General features: G+C 37.8%; 1 protein-coding gene across 2 annotated transcripts in view; it reads right to left on the bottom strand.

The window, feature by feature from the left end:
* The window catches only part of sdk1a (sidekick cell adhesion molecule 1a), a 236,673-nt gene that overhangs the window by 114,754 nt on the left and 96,714 nt on the right, over positions 1-25,205 (bottom strand). For both annotated transcript variants that reach the window (XM_083524252.1, XM_083524253.1), the window contains exons 2-4: positions 21,484-21,643; positions 19,212-19,318; positions 16,502-16,649 (exon numbers count right to left, since the gene is read on the bottom strand). In XM_083524252.1, the coding sequence (XP_083380378.1) occupies positions 16,502-16,649; positions 19,212-19,318; positions 21,484-21,643 (415 nt within the window). The remainder of the gene's footprint in view (positions 1-16,501; positions 16,650-19,211; positions 19,319-21,483; positions 21,644-25,205) is intronic.

Here is a 25,205-nt window from a genome sequence, read left to right as displayed (position 1 = left end):
CAAAATAAGCTGTCTCGAAAGAAAAGCTACTGTGATGACACCATATCCTTTACTCTGATACAGTGGTTATGAAGGATATTATCAGAGTAAACATGAGAAATGGTTAAACCTAGAACATTATAACAAGTCCAAATCATTCCTTATAAGAGAATGTTTCAGTAATGTTTTAGTTAGGAAGCAAAAAATACATTTCAGGATCCTAAAGTAACCCATATTTCTGAGAATGTATCCAAACTGTCTGTCCCTCGTCTGTTCATTTGCATCTTATGGTCTTTCTCTTTTACTGTAGGTGAACCACCACCATGTTGAAACCAGATTCTTCTCATTCCTAGTTCTGCGATGGTGTAATAATCTCCTCCTAAGCTTAAAACATTCATGGATGCAATGTTCTGGTTACTGCATGTGTGCATTTCCTCACACCTTTCTCACACATAGTGGTTTGACTTTAGATGTAATGTGCATGGTGCCTTGCAATATATATATATATATATATATATATATATATATATATATATATATATATATATATATATATATATATATATATATATAGTGTGTGTACAGTAAACACTATCAAAATACTTTAGTGATTTGTATTTTTGTAGGTTTAGAACAATACAAAATACATTGTAAGAAGTCTACTTGATGACATCATAAAATTGCAGCCTCTGACTGGTGCCTATTCAGTATTTTGCCCAGACTGGTTGAAAACTAAAGAGAAAATCGACCCTTATGGAAAAAGGTGGTGAAGATAAGAAACATGCAGGCTGCCAGCTTTTAAACAGGTGTCCAGTAAATGATAAAGATTTATGTAATTGCTGAATATTGTACCCTGATTGAAATAGCTGTTTATTATGATCATGATTTTGCATGCAAATCCCTGATACATAATATATTATTATATTTATGATTAACATTCAAATGATTATTTAGTTAGACACTAGCTGCTATGAATACAGGTGCCACCAGTTGTCTTCTTATGAATTACGTGTTTGTTATTAAATCAGTGTTGCTAATGCAACGTAGCCTTTTGTTACCAAACACCAAATAACTCAATTATGAGTCATTCGCAAACTGTTAAACATTAAACTGTTGGTTACTTTAAAACTAACCTTCATCTGGCAGATCACAGCGATTATGTATGTGAATATTTGATCTGTTAACTGGTTGCATATTTCAGATTTAATGCATGACTTGAAAAGAAAAAGGCTGATGCTATCAAACAAAAGTTAGTGTAATGGTGAAGGGCAGCTCAAATAGGCCAATTGATGGAGAGTTCAAAATACAAAAATGTAGTTTGTTTTTATACATGGTGTGGCTACTTTTTAGTTTATTTTTAAAATACTTAGAGTTAAGGTATTTTGTATTTTATTTAAAAATACATTTTAATTTATCTTTGCCCAGCCCTGCTTATTAGAAGTAAACTTACCATGTTAATCAAATCAAATCAAATCAAATCATATTTGATTTGATTTGATTTGATTTAATAAACATGGTAAGTCAGTGAGTATTGGGCTGTCTATCATCACACATCTCAGTTTTCCAACCATTGCTTGGTGAAGAAAATTGGTTGGAGCTTATTCATGTAAAATAGGAAGGAAATTGTATGTGGTCTTGGTTATATGACAGTCGATATTCTCTCTGTTTTACCAACTAGGAGTCCCTCAATTCTGGAATACAGTATGTCATTTTATCAGACCAAACCAAAATGTGATTCCTTCTTTACACACGTCAGAGTTTCTCACGACAAAGAGGAAGTACATTTACTGACAGGTTTGCTTGGATTTGGTGGGACACTTAATAAAGAGCTAGAAAGAAGGAGTACCAGATTTCTGTGTAGAAACCCAGCGAAAGAGATTTATGTTGATTTCAGCAGGTTGATTATAAGACTAAAGTGGAACTGAAGCAGGTATGTAAGAGGAACTGTATGAAGGCTACTATTTCAGTGATACAATCATCTCAGTAAGCAACCAACCGACCATAGACACATCCACAGCAACAGTGCAATTAGGCCAGAATGGAAGTTCTTTTATATTTCTGAGCAAAATCATTTATTTCCCATACACAAAATATCAATTTCTCAGGGCCAGCCTTGGTATGGAGTAAAGTAAACTAAGCGAAGGGCTTAAAAGCTAAGCATTCACAATCAGCATGCTCTAAGCTCTCAAATTGAGGCCTAACGAAGCACTGGGAGAGGGACTGTGATTTTTATTTATTTATTTTGTTTATTTTTTACTTTAGAAATGACTATTACTAGAAGCTATTCTATGTATTACTAAGTTGTAATTCTTTTATACTGAATACTTGAATTGAATGGCTTAATCCAACCTTCAATAACAGCATGTACCTGGACTTCTTGTGTCTCTTTTGCAGTCATTTTATAAATAACAAAGAGCTTGTCTGCAACAAAAAGACCGAATATTACAATACACAACTGAATTATCAGATGAATTGCCTAAATAGCTGCATTACGAATAAAGCATGCCCCTTTGTATTTTTGTGTCAGAAATTTCCTTATAAAGAAAACAGTTAGAAAGCAGTCATTACGCATTGTAGGTGGGTGATTCAAACAAAGCCCGTGCCCAGCATTGTGAATCCCTCCTGCTGGAATGCAGTGAAAGAAGCTGATTAAAAGGTTTTGAGCTCAGTCCTGTATTATGGCCTGCAGCTCCTGAGCTCATTTCTGGTGCACAAGGCCAAGAGGTGCCATTTATCTTCTCAGTCTGAACTCCACAGGGCTCGGCTCCTACACCTGCACCTGCAAAGCCACTGTACAGCCAAACCTGTAGGAGTTATTCAACATGGCTTCTAATTCAAATTATTAGAAAAAACCTTGTTTCAAGGTGCAAGTAATTATATTTTGAGATTAAACTGTGGATGCAGTAAAAAAAAAAAATTGTAACGCCATATAATCAGTGATCTGCCACTAGGGGGATTTTGTGATCATGGTGATGGTGAACATGACCAAAATGAATAAGAGTTTGACATTAAGTTGCATCCTTTTGTTGGTTAATCTTAGGAGATGATTGAAAAAATAATAGTTGATTTAAAAAACTAGTGATTATGACACTACAGTTACTACGCCATCTTTACTTTTTTCTTTACTCGGTCTAGAAACTATACCCTGTAAACCTGTGGATAAACGAGGGATTTTTTTTCATGTTTTGTATGTACTTATTTAAATTCGAACTACTTTTACATTGTTTTTACCCTTGATTAATTTATGCAGGATGGTTCCAGATTGAATGTATGCCATACTTTGCATACATGTGACTCATACAAATCTAAACTGTCTACAGAAAATATTAAACAGTGTGCATAGATTTATATGCAGATATATTTATATTTATATGAAGTATGGTTTCTAAAAAAGCATGCCTTGTTGATCTAATCATTAATGACCTTTAATTATATTTGTCGTTGAACATGCTCTGCAATTCTATAGATTAGCTATTCATGAGCTTAAATATATGCATTATTTATTGGCCTATTTGCATGACAAATGGACCTAACGATTAATTGTGATAATTAATGGAGATTGTGTTGAAGTTGAGAGATCTGATTTTAAATACCCTTCTTACAAAGTGCCCTCACTTAGATTGAGAGCTACATTTTTCTGAATAATTGTTTACAGAGAAGAGAGCAAGAGAAAGAGTCCATGACCTGAATTCTCACATTAACACTCATCATAAAAATGAGATAATTTCCACATTATGAAGTTGTTCGGAAGAAAAAGCGAAAAGTTTCTCTTGTGTTGTTTGGGAGCAGATGGTCAAACAAAACTCATAGGACAAAGAAAAACTAGGTTCATTTATTAGTATTGATGATGCTGTGTCACACATTTCCTCATCCATTCTTTCTTTCTGTTTAGAATCACACTGGTTTAAATTCCCCATGTGCTTATTTTATGTAACAAAACCAACCAATCTTAGCACCCAATCTGTGCATGGGTTTGGTCCATGGTGCATGTGAGAGTCAGACTGTATCCTAGAGTCTGTGGGAGTGGGTGGGACTGGTTTATGGTGTGTTAGGAAGTGCGTGGGATTGTGGGCAGGATTGTCTGTAAAAGTGGAAAAAATGGTAAATAGTGTTTTTGAGAGTAGGCATGATTGGTGTATATTGTTTTTGGGAGTGGGTGGGATTGGTGTGTATATTGTCTAAGAAAGTGTGTAAGATTAGTGTATAGTGTTTTTGGGAGTGGGTGGGATTGGTGTGTATAGTGTCTAAGAAAGTGTGAAGGATTGGTGTATAGTGTCTAAGAAAGTGTGAAGGATTGGTGTATAGTGTCTAAGAAAGTGTGTAAGATTGGTGTATAGTGTTTTTGGGAGTGGGTAGGCTTGATTTGTAGTGTCTGTGGGAGAGGGTAGAATTGGTGTATAGTGTCTGTGGAAGTGGGTAGGATTGATTTGTATTGTCTGTGGGAGAGGGTAGAATTGATGTATAGTGTCTGTGAAAGTGGGTGGAATTGGTGTATTGTGTTTGTGGGAGGGGAATTAATTGGTGTATAATATTTGTGGGATGGGTGGGATTGGTGTATAGTGGGTGGGATTGGTTTATAGTGTTTGTGGGAGTGGGTGGAATTGGTGTGTAGTGGGTGGGATTGGTGAATAGTGCTTGTAGGAGAAGGTAGAATTGGTGTTTAGTGTCTGTGGAAGTGGGTGGAATTGGTGTATTCTGTTTGTGGGAGCGGGTGGGATTGGTGTATAGTGTTTGTGGGAGTGAGTGGGATCGTAGTATAGTGTCAGTAAGAGTAGGTGGGATTTGTGTATAATGATTGTTGGAGTGGGTGGGAATGGTGTATAGTGGGTGGGATTGGTGCATAGTGTTTGTGGGAGTGGGTGGGATGGGTGTATAATGTTTGTGGGAGTGGGTGGGATCGTGGTATAGTGTCTGTGGGAGTGAGTGGGATGTTTGTATAATGATTACAAACTACTGCTACTCACTTATAAAGCACTAAATGGTTTGGCTCCCATGTATCTATCCAGTCTCTTAATACGCTACAATCCGTCACGCTCCCTGAGATCTCAAAACTCTGGGCTTCTAGTAGTTCCTAGAATAGCAAAGTCCACTAAAGGCGGTAGAGCATTTTCACATTTAGCTCCTAAACTCTGGAATAGTCTTCCTGACAGTGTTCGGGGTTCAGATACACTCTCCCAGTTTAAGTGCAGATTAAAAACATTTCTTTTTAGCAAAGCCTACACATAACACACATCACACACATCACATCACAACCTTGTGCTCCAGAACATCTGATCACATGCACATTATCAACTTGTGCTGTTAATATCATGAACAGCAGCTACGCTAATTCCTCTCCACTGCTTCTCTTTCTCTCCCCATCCCGAGGCATCCTGAGGTTTGGCCAGCTCCAGTCACGTCCCACCTCGTGAAGATTATGGACCTATGGATGATCATGGAGATGTAGATGCCGAGTGTTTAAAGGCCCTGGCATGGAGAAGCTGATGCTGGATCTATGATGATCACAAATTGTTCTGTATTGTTGAAAGATTTATGACCAAACTTTTGATGTCACCCATATGAGGATGGGTTCCCCTTTGAGTCTGGTTCCTCTCAAGGTTTCTTCCTCATATCATCTAAGGGAGTTTTTCCTTGCCACTGTCGCCACGGCTGCTCATCAGGGACAAACGCACACCTTCACCTTCACTGTTGTTTTCTGTAAAGCTGCTTTGAGACAATGTCTGTTGTGAAAAGCGCTATACAAATAAACTTGACTTGACTTGACTTGATTTTCGTGTGTTTGTGGGAGTGGGTGGGATTGATAAATAGGCTGTCAGTGGGATTGTTCAGAATTGGTCTTCTGTAACACTGGATGTTTTATCTGGTGTATGACCAAATAATAGTGTCCTCTTTTTCTTGCCTAAGCAAATTAAGTGTGTAACAGGTCACAAGTTGCTCTGATGAGCTTTTTAGTAAGATATAAAAGTCAACACTTTATAATGGTTTGACATTTTCCTACTTCGCTTTACGGCTAAATGAATCTGCCTCACCACCACGGCGGTGGGCTGTGTAGAGCTTGCGTCCACCATGTCTAGCCTTTACACATACTCCCTACAGATTTAAGTGTTACACACACACACACACACACACACACACACAAACACACACACACACACACACAAACACACACACACACACACACACACACACACACACACACACACACACACACACACACACACACACACACACAACAGATCTGAGGGTTCCAGTTTCTCCCACAATGAATCTTAGGCTTGCTCTTTTTTCTAGAGCAGATTGCTGTCTGTCTGCCCACACACTGCTGTCAGGTGTGCACATTTCCACATGTGGAATGGAGAACAAACAATCAATGTGCCATGTTTATCATTTGTATAAAAGAGGCTTCCACTTAAAAAAGGCAGGATATCATATAAACCTACTAATGATCCAGACTTTCCTTTTGTCCTTTTTTTCACTATACATAAAGGAGATTTGCTCATGAATGCCAACTCCTGGTATAATCCTAATTTATTATTTCCTTAACTCCTAACAGGGCAGGAACTTTGAAACCTAACATGCATTCTTGGCAAGTTGATTCTGCATCGCTCATAAATATTTCTAGGTCTTAGGCTTATCTCATATCATATAAATCGTTTTATGAATTAATAGATTATTAAAGCAAAATCAAGGCATCACAGACACACATACACTATATTGACAAAAATATGTGTACAAATTTATAGATTCATATGTGGTTTTAAACATCCCATTACATCCTTTAATTGATGGTATAATAACTTCCACTTTTCTGAGAAAATGTTCCACTACATTTTGAAGTGTGGTTGTGGAGATTTGTGGTCATTCTGCCACAGGGGTTGTGGTAAAGCCAGGTACTGTAACACTGTATTTCACAGTGTTTAACTCCAACCCATGTAAACCATATCTTCATTCAGCTTGCTTCCTACAAAGAAAGCTGAAACAGGTTTGGGTCTCCAAGTTCTACTGAAGGGAATTTTTTTTTTTTTAGATATTCTATACACTTGTTTGCCTCCAACTTTGTGGTAAAGGTTGGTGTCCCAATACTCCATATAGTGTATGTGTCTGTTTAAATTAATCTGTATGTGTACTGTTAAATTAATCTGAATTCATCTGGATGTATATGTTCTGGTTGAAATCTGGTTTTGGGGAAATATGTACATGAGGAAATGATGGCTACAATAAAATCTTATCTTTTTAAGAATATTATTTGCCTCAAACAGCAGCAAGGTCTTTTTTTGCTAGAAAAAAAGTAACAATATGTTATTATGGTTTATGGAAATTAATTCATTTTGTATTTTTATACAAATATTGGAATATTTTAAGACTGATATTTGTTTAGCCACAAACTATTTCTAGAAAAAAATATGCATGAATCTAAGGTAAATATGAATATAGAGCTTCAAAATACAAATAATCTATTTCACAAGCTTTTCTCTTCTTCATTTGTTTAAATGATAACAATGGGATCAGAATCTGCAGAAGTAAATTTTGCATGATTAATATATTCTTAATATTTTTCTTCTTGCTGCACATGGAATTTCCAGCTGCTATAGTGTCCTCCTTCATAGTCTTTTAAAAGCACATTGTAACCACACACATTTTCAAAAGTTTGTGGTCACCTGATCATCAAACTATATTTAGAAATTATTTAGTCCCGCTTTGCCATCATAATATTCTACACTCGTTTGGGAAGATGTTCCACTAGATGTTGGAGTGTGGCTGTGATCATTTAATTACAAGAGCATTAGTGAGATCATTGATTTTGGTTGAGGAGGCCTAAAGTGCAGTTAGTGCCCCGGTTCATCCCAAATGTCAGGTGCAGGGACCTCAGTATGTGCAATAGTTTCAGAGTAGTACAAGAAATCTAATGCAACAGCATAAAGAACGTGTTCTACAGCCTCATGCTTCAAATAGTTTGGGGAAAAATCACACATGGGCATGAGGTTCAGGTGTCCACAAACTTTAAGGCATGTATTATGCATAGTAATTGTGGATGTACAGTCTGGCCATTAAATTCAATGCCCTAAAATAAATCAAAACCAGCAAACAAAAAACCTACAGTGTGTATTTTTTTAATATAAATTGCTTAAAAACCAAACTTTAACATCAGATTTGCATTTGAACAACTAATGAACACACTATACCTAGCAACATCTACCCCAACACGGCACATGCAATTTTCCACACAAATCCAACTCCGCTTCACTTGTTTCCCGCCAGGTGTCCAACTTGACATTTGAACTGTGCGGTAATTGTGAGAGAAACAGAGCAAGAGATCATAACGGGCTACTCATCTGTGTTCTAATGATTTGTTTTCCCTCCTCATACCACCTGCTTTCAACTTCTGTTGGCTTTTTTTGGTTCTCAATACATTTTAATAAGGGATAATAAGCTTAAGCTTACTTTTAGAAAATACATTTCTAAATAAAATCTAAGTATTGCTGTTTTGAGTCTTAGAAATAACTTGAAAAAACAAAAAACTTAGCACAAGCAGCTCAATCATTGAAACCCTTCGACTGATTATTTTGATTTGTAGCGTATTTCATGCGTTCTGATAAGCTCAGCACCCCATTATAGCTAGAGCCCAACAACTGGTTTGAACTGGATGGATTTTAATATATAGTTATGATTTTTTTAACACTTCTTGATCAAGTCATCAATTTCATATTGATCATGTGTACACTTCAATTAGCAAGTTAGCAAGTGTCTCCTATGTTTGACTGGAAGTATCGTTGCATTGCGTGAAATAAATGTAAGAAATGTCAAAAACATAAAAAGGATGAATAGAATAGGAAAACCCTTTCATGGTTGATTGTCAGTCCATGACAACCTGCCACCCCAGTTACTGAAGTGCTTTGCAACTTTCAGCAGATGCTGCATGCCACGAGAGCTTTTAATCAAAAGCAAACCTTACAAACAGCCTCTGTGGATGATGGTAGCTCTCAGCCTCAAAGGATTATATGGGTGCTTTTGTGCTAACTGCAATGCTGACTGGAATCGCTAGGCTCCTTTTTGCTCCTGCAGTGACAACAGACTTATTTATTTAAGAGCAGGAGGGAGGAGGAGTGGACGAAGACGGATGAGAGCCAAGGCCTTGGGGGAGAAAGCAGGCTCGCCCTTTGGATGCCTCGGCTGACTGATGAGGGTCCTCAATAATTAACTTCATAAAGCAACCCCTTGCAGCGAGCAGGTGCATTACGACTGGGCCACACAAATCGCTGCTATTGAATTAAATCAGCCGACGCCATTTGTCATTCGAACTTCCTTCCAGCAAAACAGCATTGATTCCGAAAACAAGGTGTCGGCTCAGCGCGGAAATCAACAGGCCGTCGCTATGGGGTGTCCCAAAAGTCTCCAAACACAAGAGAAATTAGCACCTTATTTATAAAACATCCTCTTCATAATTGCCATTTCTTCGTCGCCATACACAGAGTCATTTTTCCCAACTTTGGCTCCATGTTTTGTAACAGTGTTGTGTGTGATGTGTATTCGTCATTAAACAGCTGGAGTGGATCTCGTGTGGTCCACACACAAACACACCTTGGGGCTAATCAAGCATAGTTAATCCAAGCGTGTACTGTAGGCAGGAGGTGGGAGGAAACCAGAGCATTTAGAAGAGACACATTTGAACCCAATGAGAGCTTCTGAAGCTCCATAAAAGTTCAGAAGTAAGAACCGTAAAGCTGTGAGTCAGGTTTTCGTTTCCACCTGCCTGCAGTATCTTCTGACAAATGCTAGTTGGTTCACTTAGACATAATTTAGTCCTTTAACCTACAGTGACCCTGAGCAGATAAAGTCGTTAGTAAATATGAATAAATGAAAGTAAATGTGTAGCGCAGCACCGTACAAGTGCCCAATACGCTCTCATGTTAATGAACGAAGCCTTTCTTTGTCCTATGAGCTCCAGCCTACAAGAAATTAAAATCCACCCACTCATGCAAATGTTTCATTGAGTCCAGTCTGATCTCAGTCTCGAAACACTATTGAACTTTGTAAATAAATGGAAATGCTTCATCAACATCTGCTCATGCGACTTTATAAGGCTTGAAAGGTTTTATGTTTGACTTTATATTTGCTTTTTAAAGATTCATATTTCTTCATATTGTGTTGTTTTTGTTTACCACACAATGTGTAGCTGCAAGGGTTTAATTGGAGATGGCACTGATCCGATACCCAGCATCATTCTCAGACAGAGACACACAAGATGTAATGAACTGGATATTGGATCCTGTAACAAACAGAAACTGAAACTGAAAATGTTTACATACTATGAATAGACCGAGTTCATTTTACTTTCACTAGGAATAATTACTTAATTTATTTAAACTTGTATTATTAATATATTATTATATCATATTTATACACGTGTATAAGAGTGGAAATTGAGAATCTCCCACGGCCTGCACAATCACTAAATCAGATTATTGTTGTGCATCTCTGGGGTGTTTTCGAGAAGCAATTCAGGAAAAGGTTTCCTTCACCAGCAACAAGTAGTGACCTGGCAAATGTTCGGCAAGAAAAATGGGTTAAAATCCCTCTGGCAACTGTGCAGGACTTGTATCTGTCATTCCCAAGATGAATGAATGCAGTATTGCCCTCAAAAGGAGGCACCACACCACACTAATCAATTATTGTGGTCTAAAACTAGGTGTTTCTGTTTCATTGTCTAATCCTTGTATATATAAAGCTTTAAGTATCAGCTGATTATTTCATAATGGTAGTGGTTTGGAAAAATAAAACCCAGCATTAATAGATGATTCTGTTAGCAGAGGGAGCTTCCTGCTTTTAATACTTTCTTTTTCTTCCAAGTCATTTTCAAAAGATGTCTACTGGCCCATTTATCTCACAGCATTGAACCAATTGAAGAAGGAGCCAGAGAAAAATAAACAGTACCGATACAGAGTAGTGCGATGTCTAACGTTTCGGAACAGTAATAGTAATAAGACAGCAAGTCTAAATGCAAATCAGCAAACAAGGTGCAACTTCAATTCAATTCAATTGAATACAGCCAATACTCTGCTCAGGTTAATGAGAGAAGATTTACTTATGATGAGTTGTGTTTGCTAAACGACTCCCCTGTCCTTCTCTGTCCACTGTGAAAACGTGTGTGTGTGTATGTACGGGTGTGTGTACGCGATATATGTGTGTATGCGGTATGTGTGTGCTGCCTGATCTGCAGTACTGTAGGGAATACTGACATGCTGTAGTTCTTTAATAGAGATGGCTCTATTCCGATGGCACTTTATTTACTGTCTCTGTGTACACACATGCACACACAACCCTTCTATAGAGTATGTTCGCGGCTATAGTGTCCGATAAGCCTCACACAAAGGTTTTGTAAATTTACCTGGGGTAAGAAGCAAGGCTCTAAGGCGCATGACTGCGACACTATCATTGTCAATCCTGTTTTCAGTCCCACGCGCGAACATCACAGCATTAGCGGGTGCTTTTAACAGAAAAGTAATCCTTTTGCTTTGAGGGACTTCACTTAACATGTTTGACTGATGTAGCATCTCTGTGCTTCCTGGTGGCTCTTAAAAGGCACTGCTAAAACCCACTGTAGTAGAAGCCATTTCATGTACTGAATGCACTGGCTGGCAAAACAGTCCATAATGGGTAGAGACATCAAAGACTTCCAATAATAAATGATGAGGAAAAAAAAAAATCAGCAAGATGGAGGATAAAGCAAGGACAAAGCAACGAAAGGTAGCACCAGCATCTCTTACTCCACCAGCTACTTTGATCTTCAATGAGAGCAAAGAGCACTTTGCTCCAGTCGGGTAATTATCACTATCATGAAAATTTCATGCACACTAAAGGGGGAGACCAAGGTGGTACTACGTTGATGACTTTTAAAGCCCCTTGCAGTTTACCAGATACCCTACACATTGGTATTCGCAATCGAATATTTCTGGACTTTTAACGATTTTTTTCAGCGTGTACGTGCATATGACTGAGGGAAGTAAAAACAGAGCTGAAGGAGGCGCTGCGCTCGGCGAGTTTGGGCTTTGAAAAAGAGCAGCGTCTTTTAGACTGCAGCACAATGATTGCTCAGCATGGAAGGCTGATAGGAATCAGCCAGCGCTGTGAAGACAGCTCCTTGCTGACGATCCAAACCACCACTTATTTCACGCTACATTAAAAGACCAAAGGGCCACTTTCATTTCCGACGCCCAGGCAAAACTGACAAGTAAAAAAAAAAAAAAGAAGAGGGGAAAAAAAAAACATACTATCACCAGAAAGCATTTTCTGTTAGTGACTTTAAATTGTTTTGGTCAGTATCCACATACACACTGTGTACTGTCATTAGTAGCTCTTCAAGCACTTATTAGATCTAACAGCAAAATGCGATTTATACATTAAAAGAGAAATTCAGACAATTTGATAGGTTTAAAAGGAACATCTATATTCAGAACGCAAAGATCTGCAACGCCAAGTCAGCAGACACTTTAACATTTGAACACCTGATCAAATTCATTCTGTGATGCCCCAAGACTGTCGCTTTTTTCAATATTTTTACAATAACCTAATCCTCGTTACTTATCCATTTTTACTGGATAACTATAAACAGCATTGCGCTTCTCTTATCTGAAGTGTGGTGTAATCTTGAAAAACAGCAGCTCCCACTTCAGTTCTTCTGTAATTCAAATAATAATGGTTTACATTAATGGCCACTTTGCAGAAACTTTTATCACAGATACTCTAATTAATTGAAATCTAATAATGCATTTAATTTAATAATGGTCCATAAATTAGGAAAAACTAAATGTGAATAATAATGCCTTCCTTTTCCTTTTTTTTTTACTTGACACTGACAGAAAAAACGGCTTTGATTGCAAAATGAAAAAGTTACAATTATTCATTCATTTTCTCTATTCCTTTAATCACATAATCAAAAAAAAACCCCAAATATGATCAGTTTAAAGTGCACAATATTTCCAATCGAACGACCCCAACCTGGAAGTAAAAGTGAATTTGAGTGATGCACTTTTCTAGGAACAAATGTCCACTTGAGTCATTGTGCAAATGATAAATAATACGATACAAACAAGAGCAACATGTACAAAGCTCACAGACACCTTAGAAGAACATGGAGTGATGTAGAGTGGGGCAGGAGTGGGGCAGTGCTGATCTGCAATGAATGTCTGAAGATTTTGTACACGGCAAAGGAGAAAGGGGACATGTGTCAGACTCCCATTTACTGTCACTCTCTTGTTGCTTTTGAAAAGCACGTAGTGATCCATGAACGTCTCTGAGCGAAGCCACTGATGGAATTTGCGTTATATTTGAGTTTTGTTCTGGAGTACAGCGAATCCAAAATAACTCAAAGTTAAAAAAAAATTAGATGGCAAGACATTTATATGAAGAACATTTGAAATATTTTACATTTTGAGAAAAAGGTTTTTTTTAACATAATTATTTCATCATTTGAAAAAAAAAAAATAAATGAATGCAACATGCATGGACCAACTTCCCATGCAGATATAAATGCTTTAAAAATGCTATTAAAATGTGTTGTTTTTTAATAACGTCAGAAGTAAAAGCATAATTTCTGAACGGTAACAGGAACTCCAGGACATTTCCCATCACCCTGTTGGAGATTATTGTTACTCCTAATGCGGCAGGAAAACTCTGAACTATAACAAGAAATCACACCAGCGGAGAAGGTCATCTCTGAACGAGCGTCCTTTCTTGTGACCTGCTCTTCTCCAGACGGCATTTGTCTCCTTTTCAGTGCGCCATTGTTCAATTCCGAGCCGTAAATATCATATGAGACTCATAAAGAAATTTGTGTTACCGCATGTTGCCTCGCATGGATATTGATTCTGTGCTTCAAATCCTCCCACACAGATAAAGTTTGATCCTGCAAGGCCTGGTTAATTTAATCTCTGTGTGATTCAATTGCTTATGAAGTACACCCCTATTTCCAAAGCCCTTTCCAGGGAATTCTGGCCAGCCACGAGTCAAGACGGTTTAAATGGCTAAGCTGATTGCGCTGTTTCTGTTGCTGCCACAGAACAATTAAGAATATGACATCACATCGAGGAACATGCTAATGGGCTTGGCCGGAGATGCGAGATATGACTTGTAATACCCTCATGCCTTTGCTCTGGGCATTGTAACCCTGCTGGCACAAACAAAAGGGTCAGCTAGTCATCACTGACTTGGAGGGTAGCCAAGCTCCCACAGGTAAATCGCCATGTGCACATGGGCACATTAGCATTAGCCTTGGCCTTTTTACAGCTGCATATGTAAGGCTGTCCACCTTGCTGGAGGTATAAAATCCATTTGCTGGAAAAGGTTTTTTTTTTTTTTTTAATGGTTGCAATATTGTGTTAAAGCACTGACAGGAGAGCTCAATTACAAAGTTGGAGACAAGCCAAGTAGCTGGATGCCTATATATAGAGTTGGGCTGCGTCTTTTTGAAACACTATCACGTGTTTCACATGCCATACTAAAGTGCTCCATACTCTATATCAGGGAGACAGCTACTATATAGACATGTCCCAGCACGTCTCATGCACATGATCAATTCAACATTTCAAGCTACAAAATGTACATATACAACGACCAGGCGTAACATTAAGACATTATAACATTATGACCAGTTAGTGAATACCAACAATAACACATTTCTTCATCATGGCACCTGTATATATTAGGCAGCATTTTGTTCTTAAAGTTGATTTGTTAGAAGCAGGCAAAATGGGCAAGCATAAAGATTTGATCGAGTCAAATCCTTACCAAATTGTGACGGTTAAACGACGGGGTCAGAGCAATTCCAAAACTGCAGCTCTTTGGGCTGTTCCCGGTCTGCAGTGGTCAGGAAAGAAACAGTGGTGAATCGATTAATTGATGCACGTAGGGAGCGAAGGCTTTTCCGTGTGGTCTGATCCAACAGACAAACTCCTGTAGCTCAAATTGCTAAAGAGGTTAATTCTGCTAATGATCAACAGGTCAGGACTTATTTGGCAGCAAGAGGTGGACAAACACAATATCAGGCAGGTCTGACTTTGGATTGGATAGTCACAAGTTCATATCCCACCACCACCAAGTTGCCACTGCTGGGCCCTTGAGCAAGGCCCTTAACCCTCTCCTGCTCAGTTGTATGTCGCTCTGAATAAAAACATCGCCAAATGACGCAGGGGAGTAGTAGCTCAGTGTTTAAGGTGCTGAGTTACTGATCGGAAGGTTGGGGGTCCAAGCCCCCGGTATCGCCAAGCTGCCACTCTTGGGCCCTTGAGCAAGGCCCTTAACCCTCTGTGCTCCAGGGGCACCGTATCATGGCCGACCGTGCACTCTGACCCCAGCTTCTGAGCAAGCTGTGATATGCGAAGAACGAATTTCACTGTGCTGTAATGTATATGTGACAAATAATGGCTATTCTTCTTCCAAGACACCATTTTTACCTCCTTAACTGTACAACAGATTGGGATTCAAAACTCTGACTTTTATGCTAATATCAGTGTCAATGCAATTATGCTCATTTGCAGTGGACAATATGACAAATTATACTGTAATTCATTATACTGTACTTGAAGACATTTCTACTGTATAATGTATAGTGAAATATTGAAAAGTGAGAGAAGAAGCCTTGAAATCTTTGAAAGATCGATGCGATCTGATCCCTTATTTTTGCAATTGTTAAATAGTTTTCTCCTATTGAATGACCCTGCATTTGTCTTTGGAACCTATACAGAAAGTCTTTGAAACAAACATATGTAATCCGCTTTAGGATGGCCGTTTCACTGAAGCCTGGTGCTGAGCGTAAGAAATTAAACTGCTGGAGTTCATTAACAGCGAGAGTCTAGTCTGAAATTTGCCATTGCGACCTTAATCACTTCTCAGTTATGCCCTCTGATGAAATGGAACAGTGTTTTTAAACAGGGCCATCTTTATCTATGAAGGGTGAGTCATTAGGTATGGCTGGCTAGTGTACAGGGTTGTGATTTGGGACCCTGCCACAACGAGCCAGAATGAGAAAGACACTTGAGCGATAATGGGGAAGAGGATCAAGCGCGCCTGTCTAGGTCTGGGCAGGCTGCTAATTAGAAAAAGGCAATGAAGAACTACCGTAGTTAGATTGAAGAACGGCCGAGAACAGGCATTAATTGCACTTCTTCTTCTCTGACAAGTAGTACTCACACACGCACACACACACACACACACACACACACACACACACACACACACACACACACACACACACACACAAACACACACACACACAAACACACACACACACACACACACACACACACACAGAGTCTATGTCTTCCTTATCACTGGCTGACATGTTCTCATTTCAGCCAGAGGTTTGTTTTCCCTGCTGTGTTCTGCCAGATGTTTGCGAACTGATATAAATGACCAGCGAGAACGACTGAAAGCAAATTCCCAGGTACTGCACATGGATTTATAACACATTGCCTTACTTTTCCAGAGGGGCACACGTGTCTTAAAAGCATACAAAGCAAGCACTTACACTCTGCTGCTGGGAATGATCTTGTAGCCGTCCCTGAACCACGTGACCTGAGGCCGGGGGAAAGAGTTGACATCCGGCGAGTTTAAGATAGCTGCCCGGCCCTGGGTCACTGTCTTGCGCTGGTCAGCCTCCACAAAGTCTCCCATGTCTGTAAAGAGACAGCCATTACCACGGGCCCTGTGTACACCTGGTTTTAACCTGTGACTTAAGGGGTGGTTAGTGTCAAGTATAAAGTTGAACTGTGTGTAAAAAAAGAACACGATGATCACGATGAAGTTAAAGTAGAGATACACTAGCTATCATATTACTCCAGTAAAAGTACTCCATTTAAACTTCCACTTGAGTAAATGTGCAAAAGTATTTGCCTTTAAATGTACCCGAAGCACTAAGATTTATTATGACTATAATGTTACTGTCATTTTTGTTACAAAACCTAATCAACTTAGTTTATGTAAAAAGACTCTGTTACTCTTAGCACAACAATCCATTAATAGAATGATATAAATGAGTCAAACACTGATTGATATCTGTTACAATTATCATGATCCCAAAATCTTTTTTTTAACTACTTAAAAAGAAATGGCGCAAATAAGACTACAGGTGTTGTAGCAAGTTAAAGTCAGGAGTTTCTTCCGTCATTTATTCCTCTCAGAATGTACCTGCTTGCTATTTAACCGATGTTGAATTGTATGTTTGTGCTAAACAGATACCATCAAACGCCAATTAAAACAAGCTTAAAACAGGGCGCGCCCTCTACCCTGATTGGTCACCAGTAAAAAGTAAGATATCTGACTTGGAAATTGAAATACCTCTGTAAAGTACTGATTCCTGAAAAAGCTACTTAAGTACTTAAGAACAACTTAAAGAACAACTTAAAAACTTGTTATCTCCTCAATGCGTGATGATTTGACGTATTTTGCAAGCATTACATTAATGAAATATAAACAGGCTATTGAACGACGCATTACCTACTATCTTTTACCATTCTCTGTAAAAACTGTTCATCACCAGATGAATATATTCATAACGTTTATGTTTTTTCATATTTATTCACGTTTTAGACAAAATACGAAGGCTAACAATAAGACAATAACCCACAGTGCTTAAGTGAAAGATGGTGTACGATGTTACTTTTCAATGTCACATCAGCAGTCTTGATGTTGGACAAAATAGAAGGGGAATATTTTCTTTGTGGCATCAGACAGAATTGTTACAGGAAATGGTTGTACTGTTGGAGTATAAAATATCAAAGCACCTGATTATGGGCATTGTTCAGAATGCACATAAAAGCTTAAAACTCCTCTCTTCTGGATCAGTTCTAGAAACCCAAATTGATAAATGTGCTATTGATAAATAAAGCACATATAATGTGGGCACGAGCTGCAGGAAATGGCATGTAGTATGCTATTAGTGTTACACTCCAGGGCAAATAAAATGGGCCAAAACCCAAATGGCAAAATGGCAAGAATTAAAGCAATACTGTAAATCTTTTCCTGCTCTACTAATCCTGGTTCCATTATGAGCTTCCAGGCTTTTTACGGGCTACATCAGGTATGGAAGGTAATCAAATACTGACTAAAGTTTTAATAAAAGCAAAACCATCCAGAATAATTTTTTTTACAAAATGTAGTACAACCAGGCGTGTGTTCGAATTTTCTATTTTGGTAAAATATGCGTTAAACAATTGTACCCTTTTCATGCTTTTGCTTTTGTGTACAAGACTATATTTTCCTGGTTCCTAACTTTTCCCCCAAAATGTTTTCTGGTGGCACAGGACATCTCACAACTGTATTTGTTTCATTCTTTTTAATGTTCTAAACAATTATTTGTTGTTTTGATCATTAAAAGCGTTGAAATTTCGAGCTTGGTCTATTTTCATTTCCTTGGAGTGTACAAACATTTGTAAAAATGTATAATCTGAGAAGTTTAATACAGACACTGCTAATATATACACTTATCTGTTTGAATTTCTATATAAAACTAGGGGTCTTGGGACTGTATTTAAAGCTGCATGTTGCTTTTGGTAGATTTGACAAATACTCCTGAAACAGGATCACAAATGGTCACTGGAAATAAAAATGGAAGACGTATTATAATAGAAAATGAGTTCATGGCACAGGACAAGGCCAGGATTGAGCAGTCCTCTGTCTCAGTATAAACTGTCAAACAATTTAGGGTTTCCATTCTAAGCAACAAGAACTGAGGAACTCAATCAAACAAAATAACATATTCATGGCAAAAAATTTAACCAGAGTCAAGAATGAGGAGGATTAAAAAAAAAAAAGCCTTGAAGCATTGTACCTTGAATTACAGAGGAAGGCAATGCATTTTGGTTTAAGAGGTTTAAAACCGTTCATTTACTAAATGCAAATGCAAAGAATAGCAGTAGGGGAGACAGGAAGACTTGCAGAAACGATAGAACTGTCTTTAAAAAAGTATAAAAGAGTGATTTTTTTTTTAATCCTAACAGCCTAAAGAAACTGGAAGCACCAAGTGTATTGGTGTCAGCTCTTTAAAGTCTGTTTTTTTTAATAAATACCATCACTAGAATCTAACCCCCGTTTTTTTTTCACCCAGTGGTTAATTGTAAAGTATTTCAAGGGTAGAATCAAGTATGTGAGCCTGGAAAACAGTAAAATAAAAATGTATACAGTGCAGTATAAGTGAGATCAGGGGAGAGCCACTTTACTGATTGGTTATTAACACTTACATGCCACTTGTATCTCGGCTCTTCTCTGTAGCAGAGCGCCCATTCGGTTTCTCACCACGCACTGGTATACACCCATGTCTGAGCGCTGCAGAGAGTATATAATATACCTGTAACAGACAAACAATAAGAAAAGTCATCCCAGGAGCAGGTTATTAGAACGTTTAGTAAATAATGCATGTGTTACATGAAAGTTAGAACTTTTACAGTATCAGTGGGGTCACTGTGCTATTCCTCTTATCAGTACATGCCACAGCTGGCACATTTTGTATACTATGGAATCCAATTTTGTTCTTGGTTTTAGTCCTGTCCCCAGTGCTGTCATGGGAAATGCTTTGGTACCGAATGTGTTCACTTGGTCTGCGTCTGATTCATATCCTCTGACACTTAAACAAGTGCCACCTAAGCAAGTAAAACATCTTGAATATAGTCCAAGGTACATGGTGTCTGTAAAGTGTCTATTAAGCGGGATGTAAGAAAAAAAAAAAAAAAAAAAAAAAAAAAATATATATATATATATATATATATATATATATATATATATATATATATATATATATATATATATATATATATATGCATGTATATAAAACACAGTATCAGTATCATATATATATATATATATATATATATATATATATATATATATATATATATATATGTATATATATATATATATATATATATATATATATATATATATATATATATATATATATATATACACACACACACACACACGTGTGTGTGTGTGTGTGTGTGTGTGTATGTATGTATGTATGTATGTTTATATATGTATGTAAAGCTTGATCCAAAAGTTCTTAAAACTATGCTGTTCTGAATATGATCCAGAAAAAAATCATGCCATTTTATTTCCCGCCACATGCCAATTTGATAATTGACAGCATGTTAACACACTTAAATGAGATTTTGACTTTGAATACATTCTCAAAATGTAGAGACCAAGGTTAAAAGGTTTACTTTTGGGGCTGGAGCCAGGACTTTTTTTTTTTGCCAGCCTCTGCATTAGTCTGAGCAAATCATTAAAATGCCATTAGACTCTCCACAAATTCCACCTGGCTCTTGCGTGTGATGACGAATATCAGCGTGTGCCAAATGGCTACTTCCCCTGATACCAGAGCAAGTTAAAAACAATGAATGAATGCATGCATGCACGTATTTCCAAATGCGTGTTGCTACTTTCCTCCCAGATTCCTTCATCATGCCTCTAAAATACCTCTGTGCATTTATTCTTCTCTAAGGGAGTCTAGTGTCCAGGTGGAGTGAACAGCAATCCCAGTGCTACTTAGAAAGTGCCATTCTATTGGTGTTCAAGTAAGATAATATGAAAAACAAAGGCGATTAGAGCAAATGAAATCTATAGACAATTAAATTACCGCTTTTCCATATGAATGTTTGTCACTGGGATAAAAAAAAAAAAAAAAACAAGAAAAAAACATGCAATACAAATGAACACCCTCACAGATCAAGTGACCACACTGCACTCTCAGGTAAACCATTTGAATGTGTCATTTAGCTGTAGAGAGCCAGTCATCTTCAGCAGCACACTTTTTTCTAAAGAAAAAGGATAAAAGGAGACCCACTTTCTTTCCTTGTCTTGGCAAGTGCTACTATGGTTCATCCTCCAACTAAAGCCAAAGACGACATTATTCTAGAAAAATTAATTCTGATTTAAAACAAGTCTTGAATTTTTCTTTTGAATGACAATTAAAAGGAACAATACAAAATATACAGTATAATATGAGTAATGAAAAACTATATGATTAAAAGTATGTGGACAGTTGACTGTCACATCCATATGTGTTTATTCCCAAAAATATTGTATAACATGCTTCTGGATGCTGCAACAATTCAATCACCCTCGAGTGTCCTGCACAGAGCCCTGACCTCAACCCCACTGAACACCTTTGGGATGAAAAGGAACACTAACTGCACTTCAGATATCCTCACCCAACATAAGTGACTGATCTGGCTAATGATCTTGTAGCTAAATAATTTCCCAAAGCCATGCTCTAAAATCTAATGGAAAGCCTTCAAAGAAGAGTGGAGGTTATGCTATTATTAACAGCAAAGAGGGAATACATATGAAATATTATGTTCAACAAACACATATGGATTTAATGGTCAGGTGTCCACAAACATTTGGTCATATGCTATAAGAAAACAAACAGCCACAGAAGTGAAAATGTTGATCAAACCAAAAAAATGAAACCTTTAATTTATTGAAAACTATAAAATACAGGCAGACTCTCACTTGTACTCTGGGGAGAATGTAGTGATATCTGTGTTGTTAAGGATCCATTTAAACTCCAAAGGCCAGCTGCCCTCCGCCAGACAGGTCATGACCAGCCGGTTCCCCTCCAGATGGATTTCCGGAGGCCCTGGTTCAGTTTTGAAGTATGGGGCCACATCACCTGAGAAAAGGAAAAAGGAAAAAAAAAAAGGGTTGTGATTCAAAGAGTCTGTTTAAGTTGTAATGTTAATGATCCCAGATCTGAGCAAAACCATACACATTTTTTTATCAAAGAAACTTCGTCTCATGCTTCCTTTAAATCCAGAGGCTCAATCATGAAGAAAGGTCAATATAAGGATCCAGGACTAAGTCGGGAAAGTAATGCCAGACCCTTCCTGAGCACACTGACGATGACTTTCAAGGTTTTTCTTTGGTATCCTTACAAGCACGGCACAAAGCTTTAATTTTCTAAGGAGACCTTAAAGTGCTTGAACAGCACGGTACAATGTGGAGGATTTTTCAAAAGGGAAAAGCACCCTTGTAGGTGAGCTTTCACTATTTTTGTGTGTCAGATACCATTTTGTATTATTGTATACCATGTTCGTGGCATTAGGAATCAAAATGCCCCATGGATGAACTACACTTACAAAAAGGAAACAGATAAATCTGCCCTGTTCCCCTCCTGAATCCTGTTCTATGCATTGTAAGTCTTATCATATCTCTCAGATACGGTGTTCCAATATGAAGGCAACCCAAAAGATAATGTAAACAAGTTCTTTCCTTATTATCCAACCATTTGTGGCCCCATGAGTGAAAATTTGAACCTTGAACTATGAAACTTATTAAATACTGAAGACTTGAAAGACAAATGTTTTCATCAAAATTCTATGAACTCCTGAATTCCTATAAGTTTTAGGAATAGAAATCAGTGGTCAGGATATAACAGGAGCCTGATCTGGAAGTGTGTTTCCTTTAATTTTGTATAATACTTGTAGTTGAGAAATGTATCCTTTATAAAAGTTCATGATCATAAAAAAATCATGTGTCACCTTTCTAATTCATGATTTCTGAGGTGAGAGGAAACCACAGAACCTCGAGAAACCCCACATGGACACAAGCACATAAATACAGCAACCTGATGTCAGGATCAAAGAGAAGCACTGAAAGATGATCCAAGACAGAAAATTGTATCTGTCATTCTATTTGTAACCTCAAGGATACACTTGGAACATTGGTTAAGATTGTATAAACAATATATTTTTTAATCTTTGCACATTTTTGCAGGATTTTCCTGATTTTGTATCCTGATCTTGGTCTCCTCTCAGTCGCGCTTGTCTTTATTTAGTATTGGTCATATATATACATGTGCATTTGTACTAGTTTTACATGTAATAGTTTGAATGATTATTTTCATTACTGATCATTAAAAAAAGAAATGGACTGCTCTGTACCTGAATAGCTACAAGCAGTTTTTTTGGGCTGCGGTTATCTTAGTGCAGCAATAAGTATGTCTACTGAATAATAAAGCTTGAATTTGTAAACAATAAAGAATTTCAAAAAGAGTGCTGAAAAAGGCAGAGGTTGTGTTTTTTTGTTTTGTTTTGTCTGTTTTCCAGCCTTGTTTTACTTTTGCCCGAAACATTGCTTTTATTTCGGAGCACTTTGGTCTAAGCTGTCTAAATAACTAAAGTAGTTAAGTACATTTATCAAGGATACACTTTAACATTGTGTTTAAGCCCAACAGAAATCAGCAAATTTAAGAGATGTGATGCATCTAAGACAAATTGAAATTACACATGAAAAAAAAATTGAGAATGAGGAATTAGACATTAGAAATACTGAATAAAAGACAGATGTAGTGAGATGATGTCATTCTTTATAATTAAATGTTGGCACAGATTGAAGCATCAACAACAAAAATTGAAACCAAAAAATATATATATATATATCCGCATCCTAAAATCTTTCATTTTTCCGTAATGCAAAATGCAGCACGAAAGCGTTTGCCTTCAACGTGCTGTTGTGAGAATCATAATCTCTGTAATTAGGACAAACACATGCTGTTGGATGTGCTGAACTCCACAAAAGATGCAGAAGCAAAATATGTTTATCATAAATAATCTCTGCGAGATTTATGGCCTGCTGTGTATCCACTGAGTCATTGAGTCTTCCTGACGATTTTTGTTTTGTTGTTGTTGTTGTTCTTTCCCTTTCCTCCTACATTTTGCTTTTTGTTCTCACACTTCGTCCTTGTACTATCTCTTAATCAGAAAATGATAATGGTAAAAAATTTTAGGCAGAGAGCTGCTCCCCCTTCTGGCACTCAAAGCTCCTGAATGTAAAATTCAGATGAAGAGCGAGTTAAGAATGTGTGCCCATGGCTTAGCCACGGTTCTTGTCTCTAATGCGTGTTCTCTCTACAGCTCATTGTTCTTCATGCTGATTCAAGCAAGTATCTAACAACTCCTTAATGACTTACCTGTGCATCCACACTCAAAAAGTGAGTAGTTCAAAGTATAAAGAAATGCCTGAATGCTTATTGAAACATAAAGCGACTCTGTATTTCGCTTCCTCAGCACCAGCAGAAAGCAACACACACTCAGAAAGCCTTGTGCAGTGGAAATTCTAACAGCAAACTGGCTCTTCACATAAAATCAGCATGTCAAGAGCATGTTGTAATAATGAACGACACTCTAATCATCATTAGCCATGATTTTCCCCCTTCTGACCTGTGATGGAAAGCTATTATCCGCTTTATCTGGGTGAAGGTCGTGGTGGACATAAGATGGAAGAATTTCATCACATACGCCCACATTTTTTCGAAGAGTGTGATAAAACAGGAAAACGGAATCCCCAGAGAAAGCCCACAAGAACACGGGAAGAACATGTGAAACTTTACACAGCTAGCAACCCGAGCTCAGGTTCGAACTGTGGACTCTGGAGCTGTGACACACCAATAGGGTTAGCTCAGTGGTTACGGTATTGGACTCTAAATTGTAAGTTCAAATCCCAGCACCTCCAAGCTGCTACTTCTGGGCCTTCAGGAAGGCCTTTAACCCTCAGCTGCTCAGTTGCAAGTCTGGATAAAGGCGCCTGTCAAATGCCATAAATGTAAATGTAATGTTATGTTACACAATGTTCCATTAAACTGGTTTTCGGGACAGGATTCGAGTACAGTCAACCCCCGATAATTTGCGGTTGGGAACTTGGGGCTCGGACAATTTGCGGGTTCTCGTTTGGAACTTAACAAACAGCAATATGCGGAATAAGCAGCGGGACCGAATGTCCAGGAATGTTAGGAATAACATTTTAAACAATGTTTTCACTAACAAATTTCATAACAAATTTTCAAAAGTCATTATTGTATTAAAGTTACATAATGTCTTGATGAATTCACTAAGGTTTCATAGGGGCTGCGTCCAAAATTCATGGATTTTCGGAGCTCGTTTTAGAACGTAAGAACGGCGGGACCACCGTATCACTGTTCCCAGCAGCCCCCTCTGAATCTGCCTGGTTTTACTTCATTTTTGCATTCATTAAAAAACGTGCATGAACGACACAACACAACTTACCACATTATTGTTAATTGATATTTGTATTCCTCAATGCACAGCAAAACTCAGACCACCTCCTACAAGTCTTGGATTTGAGTCTACATGTCAGCCTTCACATCAGCAACCTTTCACGCAAAACCGTGTTCCGTTTTGACCTAAAGTACCAGTGTGAAAGCCTTTTGAGAAAAA

The sequence above is a fragment of the Silurus aristotelis genome (assembly GCF_946808225.1).
Source record: "Silurus aristotelis genome assembly, chromosome: 21".
Classification (NCBI taxonomy): Eukaryota; Metazoa; Chordata; class Actinopteri; order Siluriformes; family Siluridae; genus Silurus; species Silurus aristotelis.
Note: the sequence above shows the minus strand (reverse complement) of the source record. Positions and strands in the feature narration are given on the sequence as shown.